General features: G+C 49.2%; 2 protein-coding genes across 3 annotated transcripts in view; both read right to left on the reverse strand.

Moving 5' to 3' along the window:
• Positions 1-665: 665 nt before the first annotated feature.
• Mrpl58 (mitochondrial ribosomal protein L58) lies at positions 666-7,318 on the reverse strand. Its single transcript, XM_076870571.2, has 6 exons — positions 7,105-7,318; positions 4,502-4,538; positions 2,157-2,216; positions 1,554-1,636; positions 1,292-1,461; positions 666-1,029 (listed from the first exon to the last, which is right to left on the reverse strand). Exons 1-6 carry the CDS (start codon positions 7,288-7,290, stop codon positions 945-947), a joined length of 621 nt encoding a protein of 206 aa, XP_076726686.2. The 5' UTR covers positions 7,291-7,318; the 3' UTR covers positions 666-944.
• A 5,237-nt stretch (positions 7,319-12,555) lies between these two features.
• The window catches only part of Cdr2l (cerebellar degeneration related protein 2 like), a 28,824-nt gene continuing 13,895 nt past the window's right edge, over positions 12,556-27,484 (reverse strand). Inside the window, exons 1-5 of one of the 2 annotated variants that reach the window (XM_076869735.2) lie at positions 25,254-25,763; positions 17,579-17,691; positions 17,137-17,285; positions 16,414-16,578; positions 12,556-15,108 (exon numbers count right to left, since the gene is read on the reverse strand). In XM_076869735.2, coding sequence (XP_076725850.1) covers positions 14,217-15,108; positions 16,414-16,578; positions 17,137-17,285; positions 17,579-17,691; positions 25,254-25,329 — 1,395 coding nt within the window. In that variant the 5' untranslated portion in view covers positions 25,330-25,763 and the 3' untranslated portion in view covers positions 12,556-14,216. Of the gene's footprint in view, positions 15,109-16,413; positions 16,579-17,136; positions 17,286-17,578; positions 17,692-25,253; positions 25,764-27,484 lie in introns of those variants that run through there. The other variant, XM_076869736.2, reaches the window with a different exon arrangement.

Raw genomic sequence — 27,484 nt, forward strand, 5'->3', positions numbered from 1 at the left:
GCAATTTTATGAGACCCTGTTTCAAAAAAAGGTTGGGGTGGCTGGAGATGTAGCTCAGAGTAAAATGCCCTTGGTTCAATCACTAGTACTGCCCCAAATTAACTCTTTACCTTGAGTTCCAGGCTCTCTAATAGAGCCTCTGCCTTTCTAGATGGACTTCCAACAAGCCCCTGCAGGAATCTGCCATTCAGTACCAATGGTTTCCTTGTCACATCCTGCACCCTAGCTCTTCTGTCTCCTGGATTTACACTTTTCCTTTCAAATAGCATATTATACTCCCTCTCTACTGATTGAAATCCTATACCTTTTTCAAGTCCTAGCTCAAATGCCCTTCTGCCTAGTTGTGTGTTCCTTGATGGAAGACCCAGCGCCCTCTGTTCTCTAGCAGTAAGCTGTGAAATCATCAGCGCTGAGGCAGTGATAGTGGGGTAGATTTCAGGTGAGAGAAAAGGTCAGTGTCTTGTCTTGAAGCATTCTGACAGGCAAGGCCCACTGAGCTTAACAAGTTTACTGCAAGCCAGGTGCACACCTGTAATCCCAGTGGCTCAGGAGGCTGAGGCAGGAAGATTGAGAGTTCAAAGCCAGCCTCAATAACTTAGCAAGGCCCTAGGCAATGCAGAGAGTTCCTGTCTCTAATAAAATATAAAAGGGGGCTAGAGATGTGGTTCAGTGGTTAAGTGTCCCCAGGTTTAATTCCCGGTATCAAAAAAACAAATTTTATTGCAGTTAATAATACAGTCAATGGGTAACTATGGTTTAACAACATGGTGATGGTATATGAAGACCTGCAACCAGTGCCTGAAGCCCTCATTCCAAATGAATACTCTCTTAACGGTTCCAATGTTAACAGCAAAAAAGATAAAGAAAACAAATATCCTTATGGCGTTACAGGTCTCTCAGCTGCAGCTGCTCCAACGCCCTGAAGAGTGGATGCAGGGGGGATTTCAGTCCATGTCTACCCTCCTGCTTGTCTTTACAGCAGAATTTATTCTCTTTTGTCTCAGCCTTTCCCGATTCATGTTTTCTATCCTGAAAACAAAAAGACCACAATGAGACCCAAATGCCCAATCAGTGCCTTTCAAAGTGGTGGGAATGGTGGGAAGCTGAGTGGAAGGCAGAACAGCCCAGTCACCAGGCGAAGATGCACACCCCGTCCAGGGTGAGTCCCTGCCCCTCCTGCAGATTCTCCATGCCTGCTTGGGCCTCTTGGACTTCATCCTGCCTCCTTTCTTTCCTGTCCAGCTCTTGCCCACATGAATCAGTCTACACAACCTAGGGCATCTTCTGGTACCTGATTCTCTGAAGTTGAGCATCTTCTTTGGATGGCTCCTTGGGCATCTGGCTGGCCTCTGCAATCATATCTCGAATTTTCTGCAGGCAATCTGCCAGATTCCGGAACTGATAGCGGCTGCTTTCGGAGGTGAGTATCAACTCTCCTTCCCTGTTGATCTTATTTTTATGCTGAAAGAACAAAAGGAAAAAGTGGAGTTCTGCAGAGTAAAGGTTTAGAAGCCGCTGAGGAATCTGCAGGGAAATAAAGGGAGAGTGGTTACCTTGAGCGCAATCTTCTGCCTCACAGGCTCTGCAATCCAGTCAGCTGTGGCCAAATGGAACCTGACTTCAGCCTTGGAATTCACTGCAGATGAAAGAAAGGAGTAGTGGTCATGAGATTTGAGAAGATAAAGCACCCAGGGGACCAGTGACTATTGTGGAACCAAGGGAAGTCAGATACCCAGCCATGCATGTGCTGGCCTTTGTCGAAGTTGGCCATGGAACGAGCCCGCAAAGGGGACAAAAAACCTTCTGGTAACTACCCATGCAATGCTTCTCTTCCAGTTTTACCGGCTTCAGTAAAGAATGGGGGGAATGGGTTCCACAAGAATGAAGGAAACCTGTTCTTGGAGCTGGCTGCCAGCTCACACTGTGAGTTCTCTTTGTTTAGCTTCACAAGCCAATCCTACTCCTAGCAAGCCATAGCTGAGAGCCTGAGAATCAGACCACATTCAAAAGGATAAAGAGGATTATTATAAGCTGGTGGTATTTAAGCTTTGGCTGAAAAAATCCCTTTATTCCACATGAATGTAAAAACAGCTCCCTCTTCAATCCCCTCTCCCAGCTAAGTTTTAAAGCAACAGAAAACACCAAGGTGCCTGTACCTTTGTTTACATTCTGCCCGCCGGGACCACTACTCCGACAGTAAGATATCGTCAAGCGATCTATAAAATGAAAGGATGCACACCCAAAGGGTTATCCCATGGTCAAATGTACAGACTGCTAACTATCAACGTAACTGTCCTTATTACACATCTCTTTCAATCACACAAGGCACAGACAAATGTAGCATTCAGGCCAGTAAAGCTGTAGAGTATTTATAGACGTCAAAACTGAAATAAAGGGCAAGTACTTCCCCAAGGTCATATAGACAGCAGAGAAATAAAATTATGACTGGGTTCTGGGCTGTCCTCTTCTGGTCTAGCACATTCCACCAGATCCTTCTGCCCTATTTATTTGCTGTTTGTTTAAAGTTTGAACTTTTGAAAGTTCAAACTTACAGACAAGTTCAAGTATCTCAAAGTGTGGTAGACAAGGAATCCCCATGGACTGTAAGCTTCAGGAGGGCAGGACTGTGTCTGACTCATTGTGCATTCCCAGAGCCTAGGTCATGGACAGTGCTAAAAACATTTGCGGGATGAATGAGGACTTGGTCTGGAGATGGGAGCCCTCACTTTGAACACTTATGCAGCCACTGTGTGATGTTAGCAAAGTCCCACTGCTTCTCTGGGTTTTGGTTTTGTTTACTTTTAGTCTATAAGTTTTTTCATTCCACTTTTATAATTAATGAAAACAGCCTAGCAGTAGCTAGGTAGTGAAGGCATGGTGGTGGGAAGGTTTCAGAAGACAAGCTGTGAACCGAAAGAGGTCTGGTGGTGAAGCACTGTGGCACCGTGGGGGCAGGTGCAGTGCTCTGTGGGCAGTGATGCCCCATCTCAGAACTGCTGCTGAGGGGCCTTCCTCTTTTGAAAAAAAAAGAATTAAATCATTGTTCTGATCAGGTAACAAATGGTCAAGGGAATGATTCTACCACGGGGCCCTGCAACCTAGCATGTAAACACACCAGCCACCTGGGCCAGGACGAGAGCAGCAGTCTGCCTTTGCAGGAACAGAATGTGGTGAGGTCCTCCCAGAACAAGAGAGTATGGGAGGCCAGGAGGGAGTTGCTCAAGGCCACTGCCCGCTGGGAAGCTGTCTATCTTCCTGGGAAGGCTGCAGGAGGCACTTCTCTGCCTCCAGTTCTGTTGATACATGGCTTTCCACTCCCTCCCCTCCACGCACTCTCTAGGGCTGAGCTGTGAGTTGTAAACCACTTTGCTGAGGCTCCTCAGCCACAGGTGTCCTATCCCATGTGTTACAGTCTCTGGCCTCTCTGCTTTAGTGTCAGAGGAACCCCAAACCTTTGGCTACTCTCCCTTTCACTGTTTGTGGGAGGCATAGTTCTCTGATTCTAAAGGTTCACTGCTTCTTGCCAGGCCCTATGCTGACAGGTACAGAATTCTGAAGTTATGCAAATACTCTACCTCTGAGCCACTTCTCTAGCCTGGTATCCAGGTCTTTGAGATATACACACACATGCATCCTCAGATAAACAGATACAAATACACAAATGTAAATACATATATGAAAGAAAACTGGCAGCTTTTATGTACCTTCTTATTCCCACAAAAATCAACTCATTTACTGTAAAAACTTCTATATCATGAGCACATCAGGAGGTCTGCATCTGCGGGCATACTGGGTGGTACTCCACGAGTGGTTGCACTTGTCACTCATATGCTGTTTTAAACAATGCTAGAGACTTTACTTTTACATGCCCAGAATTTTTTTTTTTAACTCTTCATTTCTTGGGATTTATTTATTTATTTTTATTAGTTACACATGACAGTACAATGATCTTGACATTTCATATATTTGAATCAAATGGGGTATAATTTCTCATTTTTCTGACTGTGCAGGTTGCAGAATCACATTGGTCATACAGTCACATATATACATACAGCAATAATAATGTCTATTTTATTTACTTTTCTTTAATAAACTTAAATTGGGCTGGTGAGATCTGGAAGGAACATGTGAGGGGTGGGAAATGTCTTTTTGTTGTTGTTGTTCTTATTGTGCTGAGGATCAAACCTGGGCCTCACACAGGCTAGGCCGACACTACAACTAAGCTACACCACCAGCCTGAAACGACTGGTTTGGTATTTTTTTTGTGGGGGGTCAGGGCAGTATTGGAGATTAAACCCAGGGCTTCATACATGGTAAGCAAGCACTGAACTATATCCCCAGCCCTTTTATTTTATTTAATTTCAAGTTAGGGTTTCAAAATAAAAGGGCTTGAACTTGCAATCCTCCTGCCTCACTCAGCCTCCCAAGTAATGGGATTATAGTCATAAATTACTGAGCTTGGCTTAAAATGGCTGATTTTTACTAAAACAAAACCACTTACCTAGTGGGATGTCATCGCTGGCTTGCTTTGCATCATCCTGTAATGTAATATACACAGGTCACGTGGCTATCACCTGCAGGGTGACTCTTAGCTAGTCCAGAGCAATAAAAGAAATGATGGAAATCCACAGTGCAAATGTAATATGTCACTATTTTCATTTCCCCAGCAAAATCATCACATCAGAGTAACAGAAAAAGGATCCTCCAGTCTCCAGAGGCACTAACTCAGAAACACCCCTCTGTGAAAACAGAACTGGTGTCTCTAAGCCATTCCTAGAGCTAGTGCCTTAGATAGTTCAGGCATCATCAAGGGCCTGGCTCCTGCAGTGTGTGGAGGAAGCCTCCGTGTACATGTTTCAGGAGATTTCCAAGGCAACACTCTCTGCCAACCCAGAGAACAACCCTGGCGGGCCACTCTGTTCTCCATATGAGACTCACATGTGAGTGGGCCCACCTTGAACAGTACTTAAGGGTTCAGGTCAGACTGAACTACTCTGCCCCAGGCCTTCTCACCTGCCTCTCCTGAAGCTCTTCCTCTGGCAGCAATACCCTTCAGCCTTCAATCTTTGGGTCCACAAGGCTCAGCATAAATACCACCAGCTCTGAGGCTTTTCTGACCCTCTAAGACAAAAGTATCCTTACCTGTAACCCCTGCTGACTGCCTTTATTCCCTTTATCTTAGAATTATTTGGAGATGAAACCCTTAGCCTGCTTACCTCTCCCCAGACCTGAAAACCATGGGCCACACCCTCTTTCCTAAAGCTTGCACTTCCTCTTTCTCCTAAGATACCCTCTCCAGGTTTTCCTCTAGCTTCCCTAAGCCTCTTTCTCACTCTTCTTTGCTTAGGTTTTTGCAACTTTTAAACACTGATATGACCCTGAAACGCTTCTTCCTCTTTCTTCATCCAATCTGTGTTGCTGATTCCCAACTTTCTGGCTCAAACCCACCTCTTTGCTTAACTCTAGTCCCATGTCCCAGCAGCTACTCTGATGCCTAATGGTTGCCTCAAACCTCAGGCCTTCTCCCAGGGGACTTCCCTCTAACAATCTGAAGTAGTCCGTAATTTTTTCTACTATAGCACACTGGCCAATTCATTTTTTTATCTTCTGATATTTTCCTGATTTGCTAACTGTCTACTGCTTTTACTAGAACACAGGCTCCACCAGGCAGGGATCTTGTCTATCATGGCTGTAACTGCTATGCTTGAAACAGTAAGTACACGATAAACTTTTTGTTGAATGAAAGGACAAATGAATGTTTTTGTACTCTCTCATGCTAATAGCAAGTCAATGCTTCCATTGCCCCAGGCTTTAGACTTCAATTTCACTTATTACTTCTCATATCCAATCCATTAGCAAATCCTATGGCTTTCCCTTCAAAATATATTTAGGATCTGACCAATTCTCAAGATTCCTATTGCTTCCACATTGCTTATCCTCTTGTCTATATTAGTGCCATCTTCTAGTCTACTCTCTGTAAGGCTCTACAAGTGATCCTGGTAAAATTAAGGTGCATCATTCCAATCTTCTGCTTCAAACTCTCCAATAGGTCTCTATTACATTCAGCGGAAAGTTGAGGCCAATAAGCCCTAATCACAGGCCTTTCCCCAACCATCCTTCTCCTCTTTAGCTTTACTTCCTCTGAATGTCCTGTTCAGCTACACCGCTTCAACATACTACTACCTTAAATGGGTTGCACTTACTGTTCCCTCTGTCTGGGATGTTTGCCTCCTCAGTATTCTCATGGCTCATTGTCTTTTTTCTTTGAGGTCTTTACTGGAATGTCCTCCTCTTCACTGAGGCCTTTCCAGACCACCCTAATTAAAACTGCAACCTCTGGTGCTCTCTCTTCCTTTGGGCTTTACTTTCTCCAGATACCATATCATACATTCTATATTACTTATTATTATTATTATTATTATTATTTTTTGCCTGTCTCCCTCCAGTAGACTATAAACACCACAGCATTCGGATTTTTGTTTTGTTTACCACTCTGTGCCCTGGTCTAGCCAGTGCAGCACAGCACCTTCCCAATAAGTTTGCTGGATGAGTGAATGAAAGAAAGAAAGAAACTATATTATCTTGCAGTGCTGTAGGTGCTAGCTCAAAAGAACCAGGTGGGTTCCATCATTCTGGCATGTGCAGTACCTGCAAACAATGAGCTAAATAAATGGATCCTGAAGGACCAAACGGGAAACGCTGTTTCCTCAGACGTGTTGGGGTTACTAGAGGCAATGGGCCATGCAACGTTCCAAATTGGTAGTAAAGAACTTGCCAGAATCGGTCTTTACTGTCCACTTGGGAGGGCCAGAATGCCCACATTTCCCTTGGGACAAGAATTTGAGCCCGAGGACTGGAAAGCAAACGCGGAAAAGCTGGTGGTCTCAAAGCAGTGGGTCTAGTCTGCTACCCCTGAGCCCGAGCAGCCGGGGTCACAGCCGGCGCCACTACATCTCTGCACTCCCAGGCCCCAGTGATCCGCCAACCAGCTTCCTCCCGCGGCGACCCTTCGTAGCCCCGCGGCCGGCCAATGGGCTCCCGGCCTTCTGACGTCACCCAGCTGCGGGAGGAAACGCCCCTTCCGTCCGACCCTTCCCGGCTCACCGGGACCCTCCAAGCGGTGTCCGAACCCTTGGAGTCAGGGTAGAGCTTGTCCAAGCTGTAGATGCTCTGGAACTCGGTGCCGTCTACCTGCTTGTGTAGAGTCCGGCACGGGAAGCGCGCGGGCGGCGGGAGCAGCCAGGCTCCAGTTCGGCTCAGGGCCCAGCGCAGGACCCAGGCGGTCGCCATATTCGGCCTCTGGGCAGCTTCCGGCGTGCGCGCACTCCCCGCGGTCCGCAAGATTACGCTGCTCTTCGGACTTAAGGTTCCGCGCAGCCTCGAGGACCCGCCTCCCGGAGGCGACGAACTGGTGTACCCGGCTGTGCTTCTGAGGAGGCCTGTTGACACCGGGCAGATGTCGGCCAGACCCCCAAGGGAGCCTCCCAGCAAACAGACAAAAACACAGCCGGATTCGTGTTGTTCCCCAGAAACCTCCTGTCTCCCTTTCTGTGTCGGTATCTTGAGGTTTCCCTGCACCGCCTGGGTCACCGCCCACCGCTGGCCGCGGGGCAGGTTGATCAAGTGAATTCTGTGGGAATGTGTTTGTTTTAAATATTTTATTAGTTGTTGATGGACTTTTATTTATTTATATGCGGTGCTGAGGATTGAACCCAGTGCCTCACACATCTCAGGCAAGCACTCTACCATTGAGCCACAACCCCAGCCCCAAGGGAATGTGTGTTTGAAGTTGAGTTCAGGTAGAGCTGAGCTTTAGGACTTCAGGTCTTCCCACAAGGCAGCCAATAAGTAATCCTCCCTGAGCCTGCGTGTGTGCATAGTACTGGCTTATCCCCCGTGCCGTGCAGGAATGGGAGGCAGGTCATGGAACAAATGTTCCCAAAACGTGGACTGGTCCAGACCCTCCAGCTTTACAGAGAATAATGGTGGTTTCTTCCAGTTAGAAGATAAGGGGATAGTAGAAGAGTAGAGGGAGATGGCAGGCCAAGCAGAGCCCTGTTGACACAGGACTCCAGAACTCAGAGATTCTGATTCTGAAACAGGTTGGAAATAGAGATAGCAGTATTTGAAAACAGCTAACCCTTACTTAAGTGACTTAGTGGAGAGGCAGTGTGTAAAGGAAAACAGAGCTCCATAAATGTAATTATTAGTAGTACTTGTGGTGGTTTCTTAATGAAGAGTTCTATTTTTAGGAAAAAGCATAATTACCTAGAAAAACATGACTCTGGGATATTTTAAATATCTCCTGGGGATGTTGACCATTGAAACAGGATTCTGTCTTCTAATCAAGCCAGTACCATCTCCGGCATCATCAGAATAAACCATTTTCCAACCCTGGCTTTGTATACTCCAACTAGGAAGGGTTGGCAATTGACTGCTCCTCTTGGGCACTAGGTAGGAAGGAGAGTCTCCTGGGTCCCTCCTTGTCTGACTTAGTCCCAAGACCCCAGAAGGAATATAAATGTCTCCATGGTAACTAGAATAAGCTGCTTGGGGGAGCAGAGCCAGGCACTCAGGTCTAGGTAGAGGACTGTGAGTAATAAAGTTGGAGCTGTTTCAAGACAGCCTTTGTTCTCAGGCTGGACTCCAGCCTCTACCTGATTCAGAGCCATAGGAAAAGGAAACTGCAGGTTTCCATGGCCCCAAATAAACACAGCCTGCTCAGGCCATCTGGTGGCCTGGATTCTAGGAGAAGTGAAGGGAGAGAGAAGAATGAAACAAGCTGCCCTGGGGCTCGGGGGAAGCAGCTGGCAAGCTCCTTTCACCTGCTGCCACAGGGAACCATCCAGAATGAGGCCCTTTTGGAGAAAATGGGCCAAGAATGAGGAAGAAGAAATAAGGATAGGTAGAAAGGAGACCATCAGAAAAGGGGGAAAAATCCCCACCTGGGTGTGGTTGCAGATGTCTGTAACCTCAGCTATTGGGAGGTTCAGGCAGGAGGATAAGGCAGTTTGAAGCCAGCCTCCACAACTTAGACCATGTGTCAAAACTTTAAAGGCAGTTGGTGGTATAGCTCAGTGGCAGAGTGTCCCTCGGTTTTCAATCCTTAGTACCACAGAAAAAAAGAAAAGAAACTGTAACTTTAGGAAACTCCATGAACACCCTCATCTTTGCTCCCCAGGCCAGTTTTCCTCCAGACCTAAATTCCTAAAAGGCCCCTGGATCTTAAGAGTATTGTGAGTCCAGTTAATTAATGCCAATATACATTGCTTGCTTACACAACATTTTCTTTAGCCAAGGGAGAAATAATGGGTATGCTTCAAATGTTATCTATTAACTAGATAATGTCAACCTAGAGATCCTGAAGAGAACCAGATCACCATGACCTATGTGCTCCATGGTTAAAAGAATTGAGCTCACCAGACATACCTCTTCTCTTTACTCTTTACAAAATTTCCTTTAAAAAAAGTGGGGCTGGGGTTGTAGCTCAGTGGTAGAGAGCTTGCCTAGTGTGTGTGAGGCCCTGAGTTTGATCCTCAGCACCACATAAAGATAAATAAATAAAATAAAGGTATTGTGTCCATCTACAACTTCAAAAAATATTTTTAAAAAGAGTGCTGCAGAGTGCAGTGGCACACACCTGTAATCCCAGTGACTCAGAAGGATCACAAGTTCAAAGCCAGCCTCAGCAACTTATTGAGACCCTGTCTTACAATAAAAAATAAAAAGGGCTGGGGAGGTGGTAAAGCACCCCTGGGTTCAATCTCCAGTACCACAATCTGTGCCTTTGAGTGTGCTTTCCTGAATAAATTTGTGATTGTGCCTTTTTCTAATGTATCCTGAATTTTTTTTTCTGCAAAGTATGTCAAGAGCCTGCAGGGACCAAGTTGAAGTCTCCTCTCTTCTGGGCAAACTTCCCAGACTTCTATTTGGTGACAAGAGGGACCACCAGTTTCCCAAGAAAAGCAGGTCTGAAAGCTTAGACCAGTGTTCTTCCCCTTCTTGATCCTCCATAAGTTGAGATGGCACTTCAGGAAGTGGGCATTGGGCTGGGGATGTGGCTCAAGCGGTAGCGCGCTCGCCTGGCATGCGTGTGGCCTGGGTTCGATCCTCAGCACCACATACAAACAAAAATGTTGTGTCCGCCAAATACTAAAAAATAAATATTAAAATTCTCAAAAAAAAAAAAAAAAGGAAGTGGGCATTGACAGAGGAGAAAGGAAAAAGCCTCCTCACCAAGCTATTCCTGGCAGCTGAGGAGCTTGCGCATACCAGCCCTACTTCATGGCAGGGTACATTCTCACGCAAGGGGTCCGTGAGATTTTCCTTTCTTCTCTGGAGTGCCCTGGGTCAGATGGCCTCTTAGATTTATCTCATCATTGTGTGGACCCAGGGACACGTAGCGAAGCACGGTGGAATCGGTCAGGCCTGAGATGGATTATTTCTATGTGACTTTGAATAGCTACCTTAACCTCTAAGCCTCCATATTCTCATCAGTAAATTAGAGGTTTTATAGTTGCCTCCTAAGTTCCTGATGGTATTAAACACATGCAAAGCACTTCACACCATGCCTGTCCCAAAGCCAGTATGTAACAAATTAGCAGCTACTCAGGGATACTAAGTGCCCATGGCAGAGACCTGATGACTGTTAGCTTTTTTCCTCTGCAGCCCTGGGGTAGAAAATCCAGCTCCACTGGACCCTTTTTCTTTCTTCCCTGGGGGATGGACAGTGCACAGCATGAGTGAGTGGGCAGAACTGCTGCCTTCTTTCTGGAAGCTACTTCCTTTGCCACCACCACTTGGCTCCCTGGTCCCTGAAAACAGCCAGGATTTGCAGGCAGGGCTGAGGCAGGTCTGGCTGGCTGATTTCCTCACTGCAGTGGCTCAGTGCATTTGGGTTAGCAGTGGGAAGATTGCCAGTTAAGGGAAGAAGAGAGCCTGAGAAACGTGACATGGTGTCATGATGGTGAAAAGGCCACCATGAGATTTTTTTTTTTTGGTACTGGGGTTGAACTCAGGCAATGCAGGCCCCCAGGTGGGGAAAGAGGGGAAAAGGCAGGTTAAAAGCCAAGGAGAAAAGATAGCTGGATACAGGCCTCGAACAGCTTCCTTTGCTTCCCACATGATTGCTCTTTGTGTGAGCTATAATGTGCCCTCATGCCACTGGAGACAGGTGACAACAGGATGGGAAATCCTAGAACCCCTGCAGGCTGCCCATGTAAACCATCCATGCTGTTCAACTGATGTAGGCACCAGTTTGGGACCCAGATCTGGGCTCCCTTTACCATACCTTCCTTCCTCCTTAAGGGCAGTGAGCAAAAGCCTGCTCTTTACCCACGGCCCCTGCTGGTCCCTGTGTCTACTCCCAAAGAAGACTTTGGAAGCTTTTCCACAGATGCAGGTCATGGGCCACAGAGCTGCATTTTTTTCTCTATTTGAAAATGGGAGAGTGGAGAAGATGGCAAGAAAATGAACCCCAAAACGTCCAGTACATTTTTTTTCTCCAATTCTGGAGCCACCCATGCCACAGACAGAACTGGATTGCAAGAGGGACCAGCAAGATCTGCAGGGCATGGGGCAATCTACTGTTCATGGGGGTGCAAGGTGGCTGGGTGGCGTACACAGCATGAGGTGACAGCAGATTTCCCAAGGTGCTCCTCTTACCCAAACCTACAGGTATGTTTCCAGGCCTCAGATATCTGAGTTTGGGCAGCAATTCTCAAGTTCCAGGAGGTCATTACCAGATTTGAAGAGGACAGTGTGGGCATGGGAACTTCTAAAAAGGACATGTGCTATCACTGTGCATTGAGGAAAGAGAAACCCATGGACTGACTACACCTTCCACACTGGTGCACAGTGGGTGAGTGTGAGCCCCCTGGGTGACCAGCTCTCCTGCCTACTGTCCTCACCTTTCCAAAACATGATGAAGAGACAGGTCTTTTGGAAGAGCTGGAAGCTGTGAGGTATTTCTGTGTACATGGAAGAGAGGTGAGTGGTTGATAGGTTTGGAAATACCTGGAGAGGGACCTGTTGTAATTCTTGCAACTCTCCTCTATTCCAAGTGGCTCCCCCAGGGCTGGTCTGTTTATTCCTCTTTCATGGTCTCTTGGGGCTCAGCCTCTGTCCTGGGCTCCTTCACTTTTCCTATCATTCGACTTCCATGCAGTGGACATCTTTAAAACTACAAATGACACCCGTAAACCTTGCAATCACTTTTCCTTGTACTTAGGAGGTGTAAGCCTCCTAAGCCTGCCTCCCTGGGAGGCCTGGCCTCCACTCTCATCCCCTGCCTGGTTGCCTCCCCAACATGGCTGGTGACACTGGCTCTCGATAAATATGGAGATGCTATTTAGAGATGTTTGGATGCTGATCACAGAGAGGTGAGCAGTGAGAGGCTGAGGGGCTTCAGAGGAAAGGTAGAGGGTCACAGAGGAGGGGAGCTCAGGCACCTTCCTGGCCTTCAGTGGAGTGTGACAGGAGGAAAGCCTGTGAGACACACAGAGATGGGACCCTGGCTCTAGGGCCATTTCTGCTTTTTAGAATACTGGTGCATTTTTTTATTAAAGAAGAGAATAAAGCATTTGTAAATATATTTCTCTCACGTATACTTCAAAGGAGACGCTGGTCGGCGGCTACAGAGCTGGGGAGCAAACAGGCCAGAGTTTACCCCTCCCCCCAGATGACAGAGACATACGGAGGGCTAGGAACTGCCCAGCCCCAAAAGACAAAAGGTTCCAAGTTGCACAAACAGAAGACCCAGCCGCCAGCTCACATCACAGTGCCGCCCAGAGCAAGGTGGCATCCCGAGGGATGTCAGGTATGCTTGTTAAGAAACCCCTTTACCCATTAGAAATAAATAAGGCATGAAGGTTCCCGCTGGGCTCCCAGCACAGAAGCCAGAGCACCGCCTTCCACTGGATTGTATGGCTCCTTCAATTTCTAGGGTCTCAGGAAGGATGACTGAAGAACAAGAAACCCTGAAGGACTGCCGAGGACAAGCTGAGGACCTGGGCATCTCTTAGCTGAAACTTGACTAAGACTCTGAAGTCTTAAACCAAAAGATTGAACCTCTGACCCAGCTGGGGCTTCAAACACCCTCCACAAAGTTGGGAGGTAAAGAGCAGGCATTTTGCAGGTGGGAGGGCGGGAGATCATTCCTCATCCCCGACCCAATTCAGTACTACTTCATGTGCGGTGAGAGTCTCGGGTGAAGGGGAATGGGGATGGACACTGGGGCCACTGGTGGCCCATGTCCAGGACATTCTGGGGGCAGCAGGTATGACCTGTGCCAGGCTGGCCTGTGGGGAGCGTGGAGTGAATGAGACATCATGGTCCCTGAGATGGGGCAGGTGCAGAGAAGGGAGGCAGAGGCGATATACAGACATGGGCTCTCCACCATCGGGCCCCTGGAAGGCTGAATGCCCAGAAGGCATTTCTGGGGCTAGAGCTCAAGGAAGCTGGCTGAGAGAAACAGGGTACCACTCATGTATGGCTGTGGAGGGGCTCCCTCTTCCCCTCTTCTGATTGGCTACAGTTCTGCGATGGGCAAGGGGTCCTTGCCAGGGTTGGAGTGGGGGACACTTAGGACCTGTCTGAGCCTTTCTGCTCTGCAAGGCAGGGGCTATCTGTGACCTGCTCAGGACTCTGGGGGTAGGGACAGCTGGTGCTAAGGGAATGACAGTGAGTCACGGCTGGCGAGAAGCAGTGGGTGGTCCAGGAGACCCCAGGAACCAGCAATAGCTGGCTCTGGGGGTCCCCTTTCAAGTGTTTCCAGTTGTGGCAAGGGGTCAAGGCGACCTTGCATTGCAAATCTCTCAGAAAAACTGAACTTTGGGGGTGGGAAAGCCAACTGATCCGGAATGGCTTTCAGAAACTGGGTCATAGATCTGAGAGTGAGGCCCAGGATCTGGAAGCCAGGGCCAGTGGAGCTGGGGAAACCCCAGTGGAGCGGGGGAATGTTTGGCTTTGAAACTGAATTCAGGCTGAAGCTGGTGGCCAAGAACTCACAGGAGGTGGGACAAGTTGGCTGTTCCATCAACGGGGAACATGCAATGTTCCCAGATCAGAGGGGCCCCCTTCCTCTGGCACCTCTGGAGTGGCCACCTGCTGGGATATATTGCTGCTAAAGGGCTCTCTTACTCACTGTAGGCTATGTAGTTCAGGCATGAGGAACCCCATGGCCTGGAGCCCGGGGGAAGCGTCAGGCCAGAAAAGGGTCACTTGCTGCTGTGTGTCTTAACTTTGGTGGAGTTGATGTCGGCCTTAGTCTTCTGGATCCTGGCGAAGATCTCTTTGAAGAGTGCCTTGTACTCGGGCTGGCTCTGCTCCAGCCGCTTGTCCACGGCCTCCACATGCTGGCTCAGGCTCTTCTCACCTGCCTTGGCCTCCCCCTGGCCCTCCTCGCCCCCCCGCAGGTCCCTCCAAGAGCTGTCCCGGGAGATGGGCCGCGAGGTCTGCACGCCCGTGTGCCGCACACCAGCCCCGTGCTGGCGGCACTTGCTCAGCAGCTCCTCATACTTCTCCAGCAGCGCGTGATACTGCTCATCCACCTCCCGCAGGATAGACATGCCCCGCCGGCGCACGCTGTTGGCGTGCAGCGTGAGGTTGCCTGCGTGCCTGCTGGCTGGGTCTTTGGCCACAATGGCGTTGAGAGCCGTGTCGCTGCAGCTCTTACGCACCGCGTGGCCGGGGGAGGCAGCAGGTGAGGAGACACCGTCCTGGGCACCAGAGTCATCTCCGATGCCCGGCTGGGGATCGTCAGATTCAGGGGCCTGGGTGAGGGGTGCCAGCAGGGCCTCAGCCAGGTGGTCATCCCGGCCCAGCAGGTAGGTCTTGGCTTGCTTCATCTGCTGCAGCTCCAGCAGCTCGGCCTCCAGCTCCTGCACGCGCAGGCGGCAGCCCTCCATCTCACACAGCTGCCGCTCCAGCTCTGTGTACTCCTGCAGCACCGCAGTGTACTCGCGCTCTGCCCGCTCCTTGCGCTGCCGCTCCTGGCTCACCTGGGAACGCAGCACTCCCACCAAGGTCTGCAGCCTCTCGTTCTCCTGCTCCAGGGGCCGAGGGCCCAGCTCCAGGGAGGAGCTGTGCAGGCGAAAGGCATCCTCGCACCTGTGAGAGGAGTGAGGGTAGGTGGTCATCTCCAAAGCTCCCAAGCCCAGGCTCAGACACTTACACCTTGCTTCTGCCTGGGCTGTCTCTGCTGTCTGCTGCTCTCCACCCTACTCTACCATCCCTCCCGGGGTGGCACCACTACGGACAGTCTCAGCCAGGGCCCCTGCTCTCCTAAGCCCAGCAAAGGGAGACACCCAGCAAGATGCAAAGTGTGGGGCCAGGGGCCTCCTCAGGCTTTTTCCTCTGTTGGTGCCAGCCAGGTAGTAATCCATCTCCCTTCCCCTGGCCCCTCAGCCGCTCTGTTGCAACCCTGGGGTGCTGCGGTTTTCATAACCTTGCTCTTCTTTAATAAACCCCCCTCCATTACTCTGTGCAAAGACCATTACTGAAACACACTAAACAGCACTCTGTTCCCTGCCCCACCTCTGGTGCTGGGGATGGAACCCAGGGCATTTCCAGTGGTAGGCAAGTAAGTGCTTCACCACTGAGCTACACACCAGCCCTGTATTCTTTTTTTTTTTTTTTTTTTTTTTTTTGGCACAGGGGAGTGAACTCCGCGTGCTGGACCACTGAGCTATATCCCTAGCCCTATTTTTGTATTTTTTTTAGAGGCAGGGTCTCACTGAGTTGCTTAGCACCTTGCCCTTGCTCAGGCTGGCTTTGAACTCGTGATTCTCCTGCCTCAACCTTCCAAGCTTCTGAGATAACAGGCAGGTGCTACCACACCTGGCCAACCCTCTATTCTTATATTAACCCATTTGGTCCCATCATCCCAGATCTAGAATGTCTATGAAAACTTAAATATAGTATACAATAATAATACAATTACTTTACACTGTAATAATTAAAATATATTAATTAAGGTCAATCAAATAATAATATACATAGGCTCTAGATTATTATTTCCAACCTATTTTAATACACCTGCATCAATTTCACTGAAATATTCACAGAATTGAAAACTTGGAACTTAATGGGTTAAATGATCATTGATCTTAGATTTAATGAGATCTGAAAGGTACGGTGTTTAACCCATATTGGGTGAGAACCCTGACCATGCCTCTTAATAAATAGGAGACCTTGAATAAGATATGTAACCTCTGAGCTTCAATTTTCTAGTCTAAATAATAGGTATAATAAAATAATACACTTCAGAGTAGACAATGAGAATTAAACCAGTAGCGTAGTGGTACACAGCCAGTGCTCCATAAATGCAGCTGCTGTGATTGTCGCAGCAGTCTCCCATGGCTTGGACAAGGCACCAACCTTCCTTCCCACCTGCCTCTTTTCCCAGCTACCTACCGCGGGCTGGTGCACAGCTCCTTGAGGCAGGGGAAGGTGTGGATGGTGCGCCTGCGTTCCCGCTTCTCCCGGCGCACGCGCAGCTGCTCCAAGTCGCGCAGCTGCTCTACCTGGGCCTGCAGCTCCTCCACCTGGGCCTGCAGGCGCTCGATGGTCTCTGTCAACCTGGCGTGGGGTGGACACATACATAGGAAAAGTTTTAAAGGGATGGGGTGGCCCTCACTGCAGTCCTGGATCCCTGCAGATAGAGGGACATGGGGTTGGGCACTGACAGGTCACTTGCTCCTTGGTGCTGAGGTCAGATGGGGAACTGTCTGCATCCCAGAGGAGACACCCTTTCTCACACCTCCCAGGCCAAGCTGACCACTCTGAGCTACCCTAGTTCCTTGTACAGGCCTCTGTCACTTATCATCCTGCTCTACAGTACGATATTTACACATCTGCCTTCCCCCACCAGCTGAGGACTCCAAGAGGCAAGGACAGTGTACCCCACAACCTGTGTACTCCGTCCCGGTATCCCCAGAGCCTAAAACCCAGCCTGGTGCCTACTTGATGCTTAAAGAAGGGTTGCAGGCCAAATGTTAAACCACGCAAGATGGACGCAGACAAACTCACTACCATCTGGGGCTCCTTGGCCTGGGCCTCTAGCCGCACCAGCCCCTGTGCCCTCGTGCTCCCAGCCCTGGGCCTCTCCCTCACCCCCAGCCTCAGCCCAGCCCTCACCCATGGATCTTCTGCTGGGCAGCCTTACTATCCAGCACCAGCCTCTGGTTGGTAAGCTCCAGGTCCCGGGCTGTCAGGTCCAGCTGCTCATACACTTTGGCGTGCTGCTCGTTCACATGCCGCAGTGTGTCCAGCTGCTTGGTCAGGTACTAGGGGAGAGGGGGAAGTTGGAGCCGACTTTTAGAGCGGGACAGGGGGAAGTGTCTGTCTTTGCATTCCTCCCAATCCTAGGTACAGTTTTGTTTGGAGGTATTTGTCTTCAGTTGAGTAAGGATAAAGTCAGTGGAGCAACGGAGCTGCGTGGAATAGTTGTGCAGATTGTGAACTGCCCAAGGCTGTTGGACCAAGGCTGTGTCTGTTAAGAGGGTCCCTTTGGCAAAGTTGCACAAAGACATACCCTTGATGGTGAAGGAAAGCATGTCCAGGGCCTGAGGCCCCTTACCTCGATCTCCTGCACTTGCTCCTCGTTGGTGGAGTACATCTGCTGCAGGGACTCCTCCAGTTCCTTGTTCCTCTCCAGCAGGGTCTTCCCCAGCTCTGCGGCCAGGTGCAAGTCTGGGAGGTGGAGGGTGGGGAACACAACAGCGTGAGAGAGGGCCGCCATTCACCTCTTTCACTCATTCTGGGCTGGGTCCCAGGACTCCAAGGCCACCACAATACAGACTGCCCTAAGGGAGTCTCATGGAGGCTAGGAGCTAAGTCTTGCATTGCTGCCACTTACATCTTAAATGTCCTTTCCTCAGACATACCCTGTGTTCTCCTTCAAGTCTGTGCTTAGTCACCTTCTGGGGGGGAGGGGTCTTTCCGCAAGTCACAGCCTCCCTTGCCCCACAATCTCTCCTCCACTTAATTTTTCTCGTTAGCATCATCTAACTTACCAAACAAGATGCTCATTGATCTAGTTCATTTCTGCTACTGATTGTGAACTCATGAGACAGGAATTTTTTAAATCTATTTTGTTGACTATCTCCAGACAACACCTGGTACAGAGCAAGTGCACAATAAATCTTTTTCAAAAGAACGAGTAATTGAAATATGCTAAGTGCATTTCTTTTCCTTTTTTTTTTTTTTTTTTTTTTTTGGTGCTGGGAATTTAAACCCAGGGGTGCTTTCCCACTGAGTTACATCCTCAGGCCTTTTTCTTTTTCTTTTTTTGTTTTGAGACAGGGTGTCGCTATGCTGTTGAGGTTCTTGATAAGTTGCTGAGGCTGGCCTTGACTTGCAATCCTCAGTCTCAATCTCTTGAGTAGGTGGGACTACAGGAATGCACCACCATGCCTGTACCAAATGCATAGATAAACATAGGGGCAAAGTGCCCTTGGACAACAGGTAAGAGAGCTTCACTGTTCCTGGAGATGGGAGGAGGCTCAGACAAATGGGCCACTTTCAGGTTTTTCTGTTTTGTTTGGTACTGGGGTTTGAATCCAGGGCCTTATGTATGCTAGGCAAGTCAGTTGGGTTTTGAAGGGTGAGTAGGAACTTCCTGAGATGTAGAGAGGACAGGCTACTGAATTTGGGTGAAGATTCAGAATTTCTTTTTTTCTTTTGGTACTGAGGATTGAACCCAGGGGTGCTTAACCACTGATCAACATCCTTAGCCCCTTTTTTACATTTTACTTAGAGACAGGGTCTCATTGAGTTGCTTATGGCCTTGCTAAGTTGCGGAGGCTAGCTTTGAACTCATGATCCTCCTGCCTCAGCCTCCTGAACCACTAGGATTACAGGTGTGCACCACCACACCTGGTGTAAGATTCAGAATTCTTTGGTCTAACTTTTTCATTTTATGGATGACAGGTAGGAGAGGGAAGAGTGACTTGCTCAAGGTCATGAGCTGATTTCAAGTGTCCTTACCCTAATTGCGTACCATGTGCTAGTGGCACATGCCCCTCTCTTAAACCTTTTCCTTTTTCTCTGGGCAGAAAAAATATCCTCTTTCCCCAGCAGACCTGGTTCTTGAACCTCGCTGGTAGAAATAACCTCCCCTCTTCTTGCCCAGGTAAATGAGCGCTATCAGAGATGCTGGAGAAGGTTGTCCTCTTTTTACAGGGATGTGTATAAGGTGAATAAAAGAAAGTGGCAGTTACAGAAATCCCTAAAAAGTTTTCTTATGGGTCTGATATGTGTGAAGATACCTTGATATTTGGAGTGTATACCATCCTGTCCCCACAAATAAATATATTAAATATATTTATCATTTTCATTTCTAGAAAAAGACAGAAGGATGAAACTATTCTAACATGGATTTCGGTAATAGATGCATAAATCTTTGAATAGACTAAAAGTCATTGAATTGTATGCTTTCACTGAGTGAATTGTATGGTGTATTATGCAATAAAACTGTTTAAAAAAATTTTTAGGCAGCTTAATCAGGAGACAGAGATTGATGGAAGAGAGTAAGTCATTAAAGAGGTCCTTAAAGCAAGCTCAGGTTATTTCAAATGACTGTTTTCTTTCTAAAATAGTTTCAATGTTTTTCTTTCTTTCTTTTTTTCCCAATGTTTTTCTTAAGGCATGCTTGGTGCAATAAATAAATAAATAAATAAATAGAACAGTACAGAAAGGTAAAAAACAGTGATTTAAAAAATTACCTGAAACTATACTTCATTTGAATGCTCTTAGATCCATACCTTGGAATATTACAAACAAATGCATGACCCAAGATGGTTATGAAAGAAGAATGTCATTTGCTAGTAATTAAAATTACTCTTTGTGTGCATGAGGTGGAAGGAGAAGAAGAATGGAGTGGGAGAAAAAAGAGAATGTACCAGATAAAAGTGCTCTCACCATCCTCCCAAACAGTTTTCTGTGCTTAAAATACGTATAGATACAGTTTTATGTAAACAGAGTCATATTTTTTTTCTGTTCCTGCCTTTCTCATTTAACCATAGGGCAGGGGAGCTTTCCAAGTCAATGTAGAGCAACACGAGCATTTAAAGCAGATGTATATATGCTCCTAAGCGGCTGTCCCTAAATAGTCCTTATTGTTGGACCTTTAGGGTGTCTTCCATTTTTTCTCTATTTAAAGTGAAATGAGCCAGCTCTGGTGGTGCATGCCTGTAATCCCAGAAGCTTGGGAGGCTGAGGTAGGAGGATCACAAGTTCAAGGCCAGCCTTAGAGAGACCCTGTTTTGAAACAAAAATAATATTAAAGGTCTGGGCATGTGGCTCAATGGTTAAATGTACCTGGGTTTAATCCCTGCTACCAAAAAATAAAAGAAAGAAGAAAAAAAGAAATGGGTTAACTTTTCATATAAAAAAACTTTGTGCAAATCATTGCCTATTTCTTTAGGACACTTTCCTGGAAACAGAATTGCTGGGACAAAATGGAGGCCTTTTTGATTTATTCGGCCTAAAGCAGGAAAGCTTTAGTTTTTTTTACATTATGATGTTTCTGAAAACAGTCCTCAATCTAGGCTGATGGCATAGATCTGGATCAAAATGCGTAAAGGCAGCTCCACTGGGGCCGAGATGGTGTGGTTTGGGGACTCAGCTCATTAATGCTTCCCTTCTTAGGCACAGTGATAGTGCTGGGATCCCTAGAGGATGGAGGGGCTTTTATTCCCTGCTGGCAGGTTTCCACTGAGCCCTGTGGTATGCAGTGGACAGGCCTGGCCTGGTGGCCTCCTCTTGGATAAGCCTGGAGAGCAGAAACTAGGGCTGGGAAGCTGAGAGCAGAGCCTGCGACTCACTTCCCACCAATCTGGGTTTGCCCTGTGAAAGCCAGAGGGGCCCGACCAGCCATTGGCCTGCATGAAAGGCCAAGCTGCCCTTCAGGAACAAGTCTAGAGAAGAGGTTTTGAAACAGCCAGAGTGGAGCCCCCGTGGCAGGGCCTAAGCCTGGAGGAGGGCCCCACCTGAAGATGTCCTCTGGGAAGCAGAGAACAGCTGCTGCCCTAAAGCCAGGCTGCAATGGCATAGTCCGGAGAAAGAAAAGCAGCTTTCCCTAAGAAAACAAAGCTAAATTATATAAATCATAGATAAGAACATTTAGCCTTGAGCAATTAACTTGCTTATGAGGATGCCAAGAAGAGCTGGTTACCTAATATAAACTGGTAAGGGAACAAGAACATGTGCTGTAGTAATTGATAAACTGTAACTTGAGCAAAAGTCTGGAGGTGTTTACAAGGCGTGAAGTTTGATGTAGTGATTGGAGAACTACTGCCTGTGTTAAGTCATGTGCTTGGTAGGAGGTGGGATCCCAGCAAGACCGCCCCAAGGTGGGGTGACAGTTAATTTTTGAAATGGGATGGCAAGCATTCATCTCACCCCTGCGTGGTAGCAAGTAATTCGGGTATAAAGCAATAGAACAGAAGGCCTTCCTCCTAAATGTCTCCCCCCTTGGAACCATCTAGCGGTCTGTGAACAGGCCATTGCTCTTAAAACCAGCTCTGCATGGAGCTGCTGCAGCTGAACCAGAATCCACAGCATCAGAAGGGGGGTGAAGAAGAAAGGCCATGTGCAGGTGAGCACCATGCTCCTCCCTCCAGGTGAGCTCCTACCACTGCGGGCTGGGGCACCGTTCCCCGTGTGGTGTGTACAGGGCAGTATACACCACACTGGGGATAGCACAGATTGCCCTGCAAAGGCAGGGAATGTGACCTGGGCCACCTAGCAGTTCAAGAATAGGGAGGAAAGGAAACATAATGGAAGCTTTGGGAGTGGAGAGGAGAATCTCAGACTGATTCAGGGAAACTGGATAGCAGTGCAAGCTAAGCTGCTCAAAGCTGCCAGGAGGGATCACTGGAGTCTGGAAGCTGCAGAGCAGGGGAATGAGTGGAGCCAAGTGGTGGGAAAGGACACCAGCTTGCTGAGGACTGCTGTTGGCTCCAGGCTCAGGGGAGGGTGGCCTGAGAGCAGGAGACTGTGGGAGCTGGCTAAGCAGGATCTAGGAGCCCAGGGACCAACAGACTATCACAGCCAGATCAGTGGGCCACACTGGACCAAGCTGGGGAAGGTCCTGAGTTCGGGTTGACACCTCCCTACCGGAATCTGTTTTTTTATTTTTCTGGGGTCTCTTTCAGAGGACTTTAGTGGTTTTCTATGAGGCAATACCCAGAGGCCTGAGTGGGAATGGCCGGGGGACCCAAGAGATTTTTTGAAAAGAAACCTGGAAATTCTATGCTCCTTCTGGCTGTGTCAGGATGGGGCATGTCTGACTCCAGGACAGAGAGGTGGGAAAGGGAGAGGGAACGGGCACAGAGAAGAGGAGATGAAGGAAAAGGGTGTGGGCCCAGGGTAGAGGACACCTGGTATAACCCAGCATGATTGTGGGGTCCTGCTACAGCCCTCGGGGCACAAATGTCAGCAACTCAGGGTCCACACTATTGGAGTCTGGTCACCTTTAGGGCAAACAGGGTAGAGGAGGGACATCCCTCCCCTTGCCATCTCAGATCCCTCCCCAGAGGCCGAAGACTCAAGGACAGGCTGGGCAGGAGAGGAGAGGGTCATTGCCTGTCTGGGACTTCAATCTGTGACTCAGCAGCCATCTCTCAGCCTGGACAGAGATGTCCACAGGGCCTGCCATACTGGTCCAAGGTGGGGGAAGGAGGTGGGCAGAGAGAGCCTGTGCTTAATAATTAATGGCTTTTTCTATTTTTACAGGTGCTTGAGGCAGTGGGCAGAGGGAACACAGTGAATCTAAAGACCTCGCCTGTCCCAATCACCTCCTTTTACTGGGACAGAGAGCATCAAAGTCAAACAGGATCTCTGTGGTCACTTTGCTGGAGAGTGAAGTCAGGACTTGCCCTGGGGCATGGGAAACAGGCATGGAAGGAGAGGTGGCTGATGAGAAAACTATTCCCAGGCCACTGCAGGCCAACAGGGAGCAACTCGGAAGAAGAGTGTTCAGGAACTGGGAGGAGGGAAGGAGGAAAGGGCCCCTGACCCCCATGTGGCTGCTCTTTGGCTGGCCACCCTGCTCCACATTCAGTTCTCTGTGTGCCCTTAGGGGGCAGGAAGGGGGCTATCGCCCCAGCAGCTGCACCTAGGACTTCCTCTGTCCCCCACCCCACTTGCCTGTCTTTTTACAAGCCTCCAAGCCTTGGTACTAGCATCCCTTCTCCCTAGAATGCCTTCCCCTTCCTTCCTTCACTTCCTGGCTCAAAGGAGCTTTGGCATAAACCTTTTTGAGTCTCTGCTCTCACTCTCTCTGGGCTAAAGGGTTACAGAACTCCTTGCACTGTGATGGTCATTAATTTGATCCCACTGATCTCCTCGGCTGGAACGTGGGGTCCCCTAAGGGCAGAGACTATATCCCTAGGTTCAACATGGCACCTGGCCCATGGCAAACAGACATCTTGTTTGGGGTGAAAAGCTCCAGTTTCTTCTGAGACTATCTCATTGCTGGTTCTCCTCATTCCTGGGCTCCAGCTCCCACTGAGGGTGCTGACCTAGCCACAAGCCAGCAGGGAGAGAAGCTGGGCCTGCAGTGCCCATCCCCCACCCAGCCCCAGAGCATAGCTTCTCAGCCCTGCTGGAATCTCAATACCTCTGCCTTCCTCAGAAGCTGCACAACTCCCATCCCTACTCCCTAGCTCCTTCCTCCCACATCTGGGCCGGGCATGGTGCCAAACCTTGGTTAAGGGTGCAGGAACTTAATGATACTGCATTAGTATCAGCATCTGCCTTCCAGAGAGGCCATCTTCCCCAGAACTCCAGTTTCCAACCTTTCCTTCTAAGCCTGCTTCTTCCAGGAAGCCATCCCATAATGCTGTACTACCTATTTTCTTAGTTACAAGTAGTCCTCCTCCACTCACCAAGAATACTGAGAGGGTCAGGGCTGTGATTGTTGCCAGCTCCTAGGATGGTGTCTGGCACTTAAGTGAGACCCATAGGTGTTTGTGCCTAGGATGGGGAAGAAGGGCATCACAGACAGTGTAGACTGGGAGGCCGAGGCTGGAGTCCAGGGTACTGAGCACAGCAGGGTATATAGCCCAGAGCCTGCCATCCCACATGGTCCCCTAAGAACCTGATTAGCCCATAGTCTAAGCATAAGGACAACACTTCATCTGCCTGTGAATCTTGGCAGCGTAGGAAGTGGGTCAGGCCCAGGACACAAAGCTTCTAGGACTTGGGTGGATGCTTCCCTTCCAGGCAAAGCAGGAGCGCAAGTGCCCTGGGGATGGAGACCAGGGTGTGATGGCACACATTGCACTGCTTGTGTCCATATCCTTTAGGCATGCCTGTGGCCATGGGAAGGTCATTTCTCCCTGGACATACTTCCTGGCCCCCTCCAGATCTCATCACCCAAGAATGAGGCACCTTGGGGGAGGACAGCATGGATTTGACTCCACTCCAGCAAGCCTTGGCCCTGACCCTCTCAGGCCTCCTCCTTCCTGTCCCAACAGCCCTGCTCCTCCCTCCTCGTAGTGATGTCACTTTGGCCACCTCATCACCAGCTCCTAACCCCCTTCCTGTGGCCCCCTCTTCCTCAGATGAGAGGCTGGTGGATGTGGCTCTCCTTATTCAGGCTCTAACTTGGCACTGGGAATTACCTAAACGGCCCCCTCCAAACCCTGAGCCATTGGGAGGGGCCCCAGGGAAAGGAAGCTTTGGGAGACTCCTTCCTCATGAAGGCAGATAGAAGACTCCACTTTCCCCTTCTCCAACGGCATGGTCCCTGCACCATCCCCTCCCTGGGTAGAAGGGAAGCGAGCTGGGGAAACTTTCTGGGAGTCTCAGAGTTTAGATATCCTGGAGGGACAGGTGCTGCTAGATTTGGAACGAGATGACTCCCCTCTACATACAGCACCCTCTGAGCAAAACATACCATTAGCTCCCTCCCACCTTCCAAAGACCTTCAGCCAGTACCCAGGCCTCTAACAACACCAGGGGCATCTGGGCAGTTGCTGCCCACAAGATGAGGTGGGCGAGCTGGATGATGGATGCTCAGTCGGCTGGAGAAATAGGAAGACCGCCTCCATCCCCTTTTGCAGCTCTATCAAGCGACCAGTCTGGGTCTCTCGGGCAGCGCCCCTCTTTCCACGTCCCCGTTCTCCAGACGCATCACTGCTCAGAGTCGGGCTCACTAGGTCCAGCCCAGCCCTTCTTGGGGTGATGCCGCCCGACAATGGAGTAACGGACCCCCGCTTCCCCGCTTCCCTCCCCGCCGCGCTCACCCTGCTCCAGGTCCTGCTGGTCATACCAGGGCTCCTCTTCCTCTGCGAAGTCCTCCATCCTGGTGGCTCTCCGCATGGCCCCGCCGGCGGCGGTGGGCGGGCGCTGCGGTGGCGCGGCTCAGGGCCGGGGCGCGGGGTCCGGGACAATGCAGCGGAGGCGGGACGAGCCTCCCGCGTCGTGGATTCGGGCTGCAGCGCCCCCGCCCGCGCCGCGCCCCCTAGCCATCGGCTGCGAGCCCGGAGCCCACGCGGGGCCTGGAGCACCGCCGCGGTCCCGCCCGGCCGGGGTCCCGCGGAGCCCCGGGGCGCCGGGCTGCGGCGGCACAAAGGGTGGAGGGGTGGAGACGACGGCGGGGATGGCCGCAGGGAGGGCCCGGGTCCGCCGTCAGGTCTGGGGCGCTAGGAGCGTGCGGGTGTCGCAGCGGGCACCCCGTGTTCGGCTCTGGCCGGAGCTGTCCCCGGCCCGCCCGGCGACACCCGGAGCCGCGGCTGCATCTTGGCCCTGCAGCTTCCCGAGCTGCCAGCTCCGTGGGGCGGTGCCTGCCGCCGTTGACCAATCAAGAGGCGTATGCAAAGCTAGAGGCGGGGCCAAGGGTGGGACCTTCCTTGTGTCGCGGCCTGGGAATTGCTGGATCAACCCCCTTCCTCCTTCCCTCCACGTCCGACTTCTTCAGTTCACTGCTCTCTGGAATTATTTTGTTTACCTGTTGTTGTCTCTTCTTCTAGATCTCCTGGCAACAAGGATCTTGTTTACTGCGGGTCCTCCGTAGAACCGGCGGGCCCATTGATATCTTCCATGGACATTCTTTGAATAGTGTTAATTTACAATTACCTTTAAAAACTTGAGTGCTTAAAAGACCAAAGCCAAAAACTGAAGGCTGGAAGTGACAAATCTTGAGGGTGTGTTACTTGCATTCTGTGCTTTTCTCTTTAAGTTTCTATCTCCCTTCCTGCGGAGGCATACCTATATCCGATTACCGATCATTAAAGCCACATTGTTTCACCTATCCAAGCATTCTTTCCTTTAAAGGAATTTTCAGACTCAAACATCCATGTAATCCATTTTCATTGGGGCCCAGCATGGGCTGGCATTGTTGAGGCACTGAGTTTCTCCAACTCAGAATTTATGTTGCAAAATATCCAGCAAAGGATTTGTGTCCAAAATAGATGAACATTTCAAATCCTTAGGAGAAAACCGGTGAAAGACATCTGCTCATTGGCGGAAACCTCCAAAACTGGGCCAAAATAAACCTTTATAAGTTGATGTGTTCATCAGTTTTCCTTATTTCTTTTTCTTTTTTTTTTTTTTTTTTTTATTTATTTTATTTTATTTTATTTGGACCAGTATTGACCCAGGGGCACTTAACCACTGAGATATATACCAGCCCATTTTACTTTTTATTTTGAGACAGAGTTTCCTAGGTTACTCATTAAGTTGCTAAGGCTGGCTTTGAACTTGTGATTCTCCTACCTCGGCTTCCTGAGCTGCTAGATTTACAGGAGTTTGCCACCATGCTTAGCCTTTTTTTGTTTTATTTTATAGTATTTCTATCTTGTTTTCAGTATGTGAACACTGGGATGTTTTACCACTGTGTTTTATCCCTGGCCCTTTTTTATTTTGAGACAAGGTCTCACTAAGTTGCCCAGGCTGGCTTTGAACTTGTGATCCTCCTGCCTCAGCCTCTCAGATCACTGGGTATAAGTCAGCTTTCCAGCATTATGACAAAATAACCTGAGATAAATAAGCTTATAAGGAGAAAAGTTTTCTTTTGGCTCCTAGTTTCAGTTCATAGTTTCCTTTGAGCCTATGGTGAGGCAGTAGATCATGGTGGAAGTACACAGCAGAGAAAACTGCTGCCCTCATGGCTGTCAGGATGCAGAGAGACAGGAAGGCCTAAGGCCTAATAGCCCCTTCACTGGAAGGGCACACCTCCAATGAACTTCCTTCTACCAGGCCCCACCTCTCCCAATAGCACCACAGGATGGTGACCCATCTTTAGCACATGGGCCTTTGGGGACACTTCCAAACCACAGGAGTATTTAGTGACAGAAAGCTGAGTAACTCACACTACCCACCCACAGTGGCAAAATATCATATGTGTGTGTGCGTGTGTGTATTTTAAATAAAATACTAGTGCTGACAAGAATATTGAGCAACTGAAACTCTCTCATGCTGCTGGTGGTATCCCAGAATGACCACCTTAGAACATTTTTTATAATATCCATGAAAG

Source organism: Callospermophilus lateralis, chromosome 11, assembly GCF_048772815.1.
Source record: "Callospermophilus lateralis isolate mCalLat2 chromosome 11, mCalLat2.hap1, whole genome shotgun sequence".
NCBI lineage: Eukaryota > Metazoa > Chordata > Mammalia > Rodentia > Sciuridae > Callospermophilus > Callospermophilus lateralis.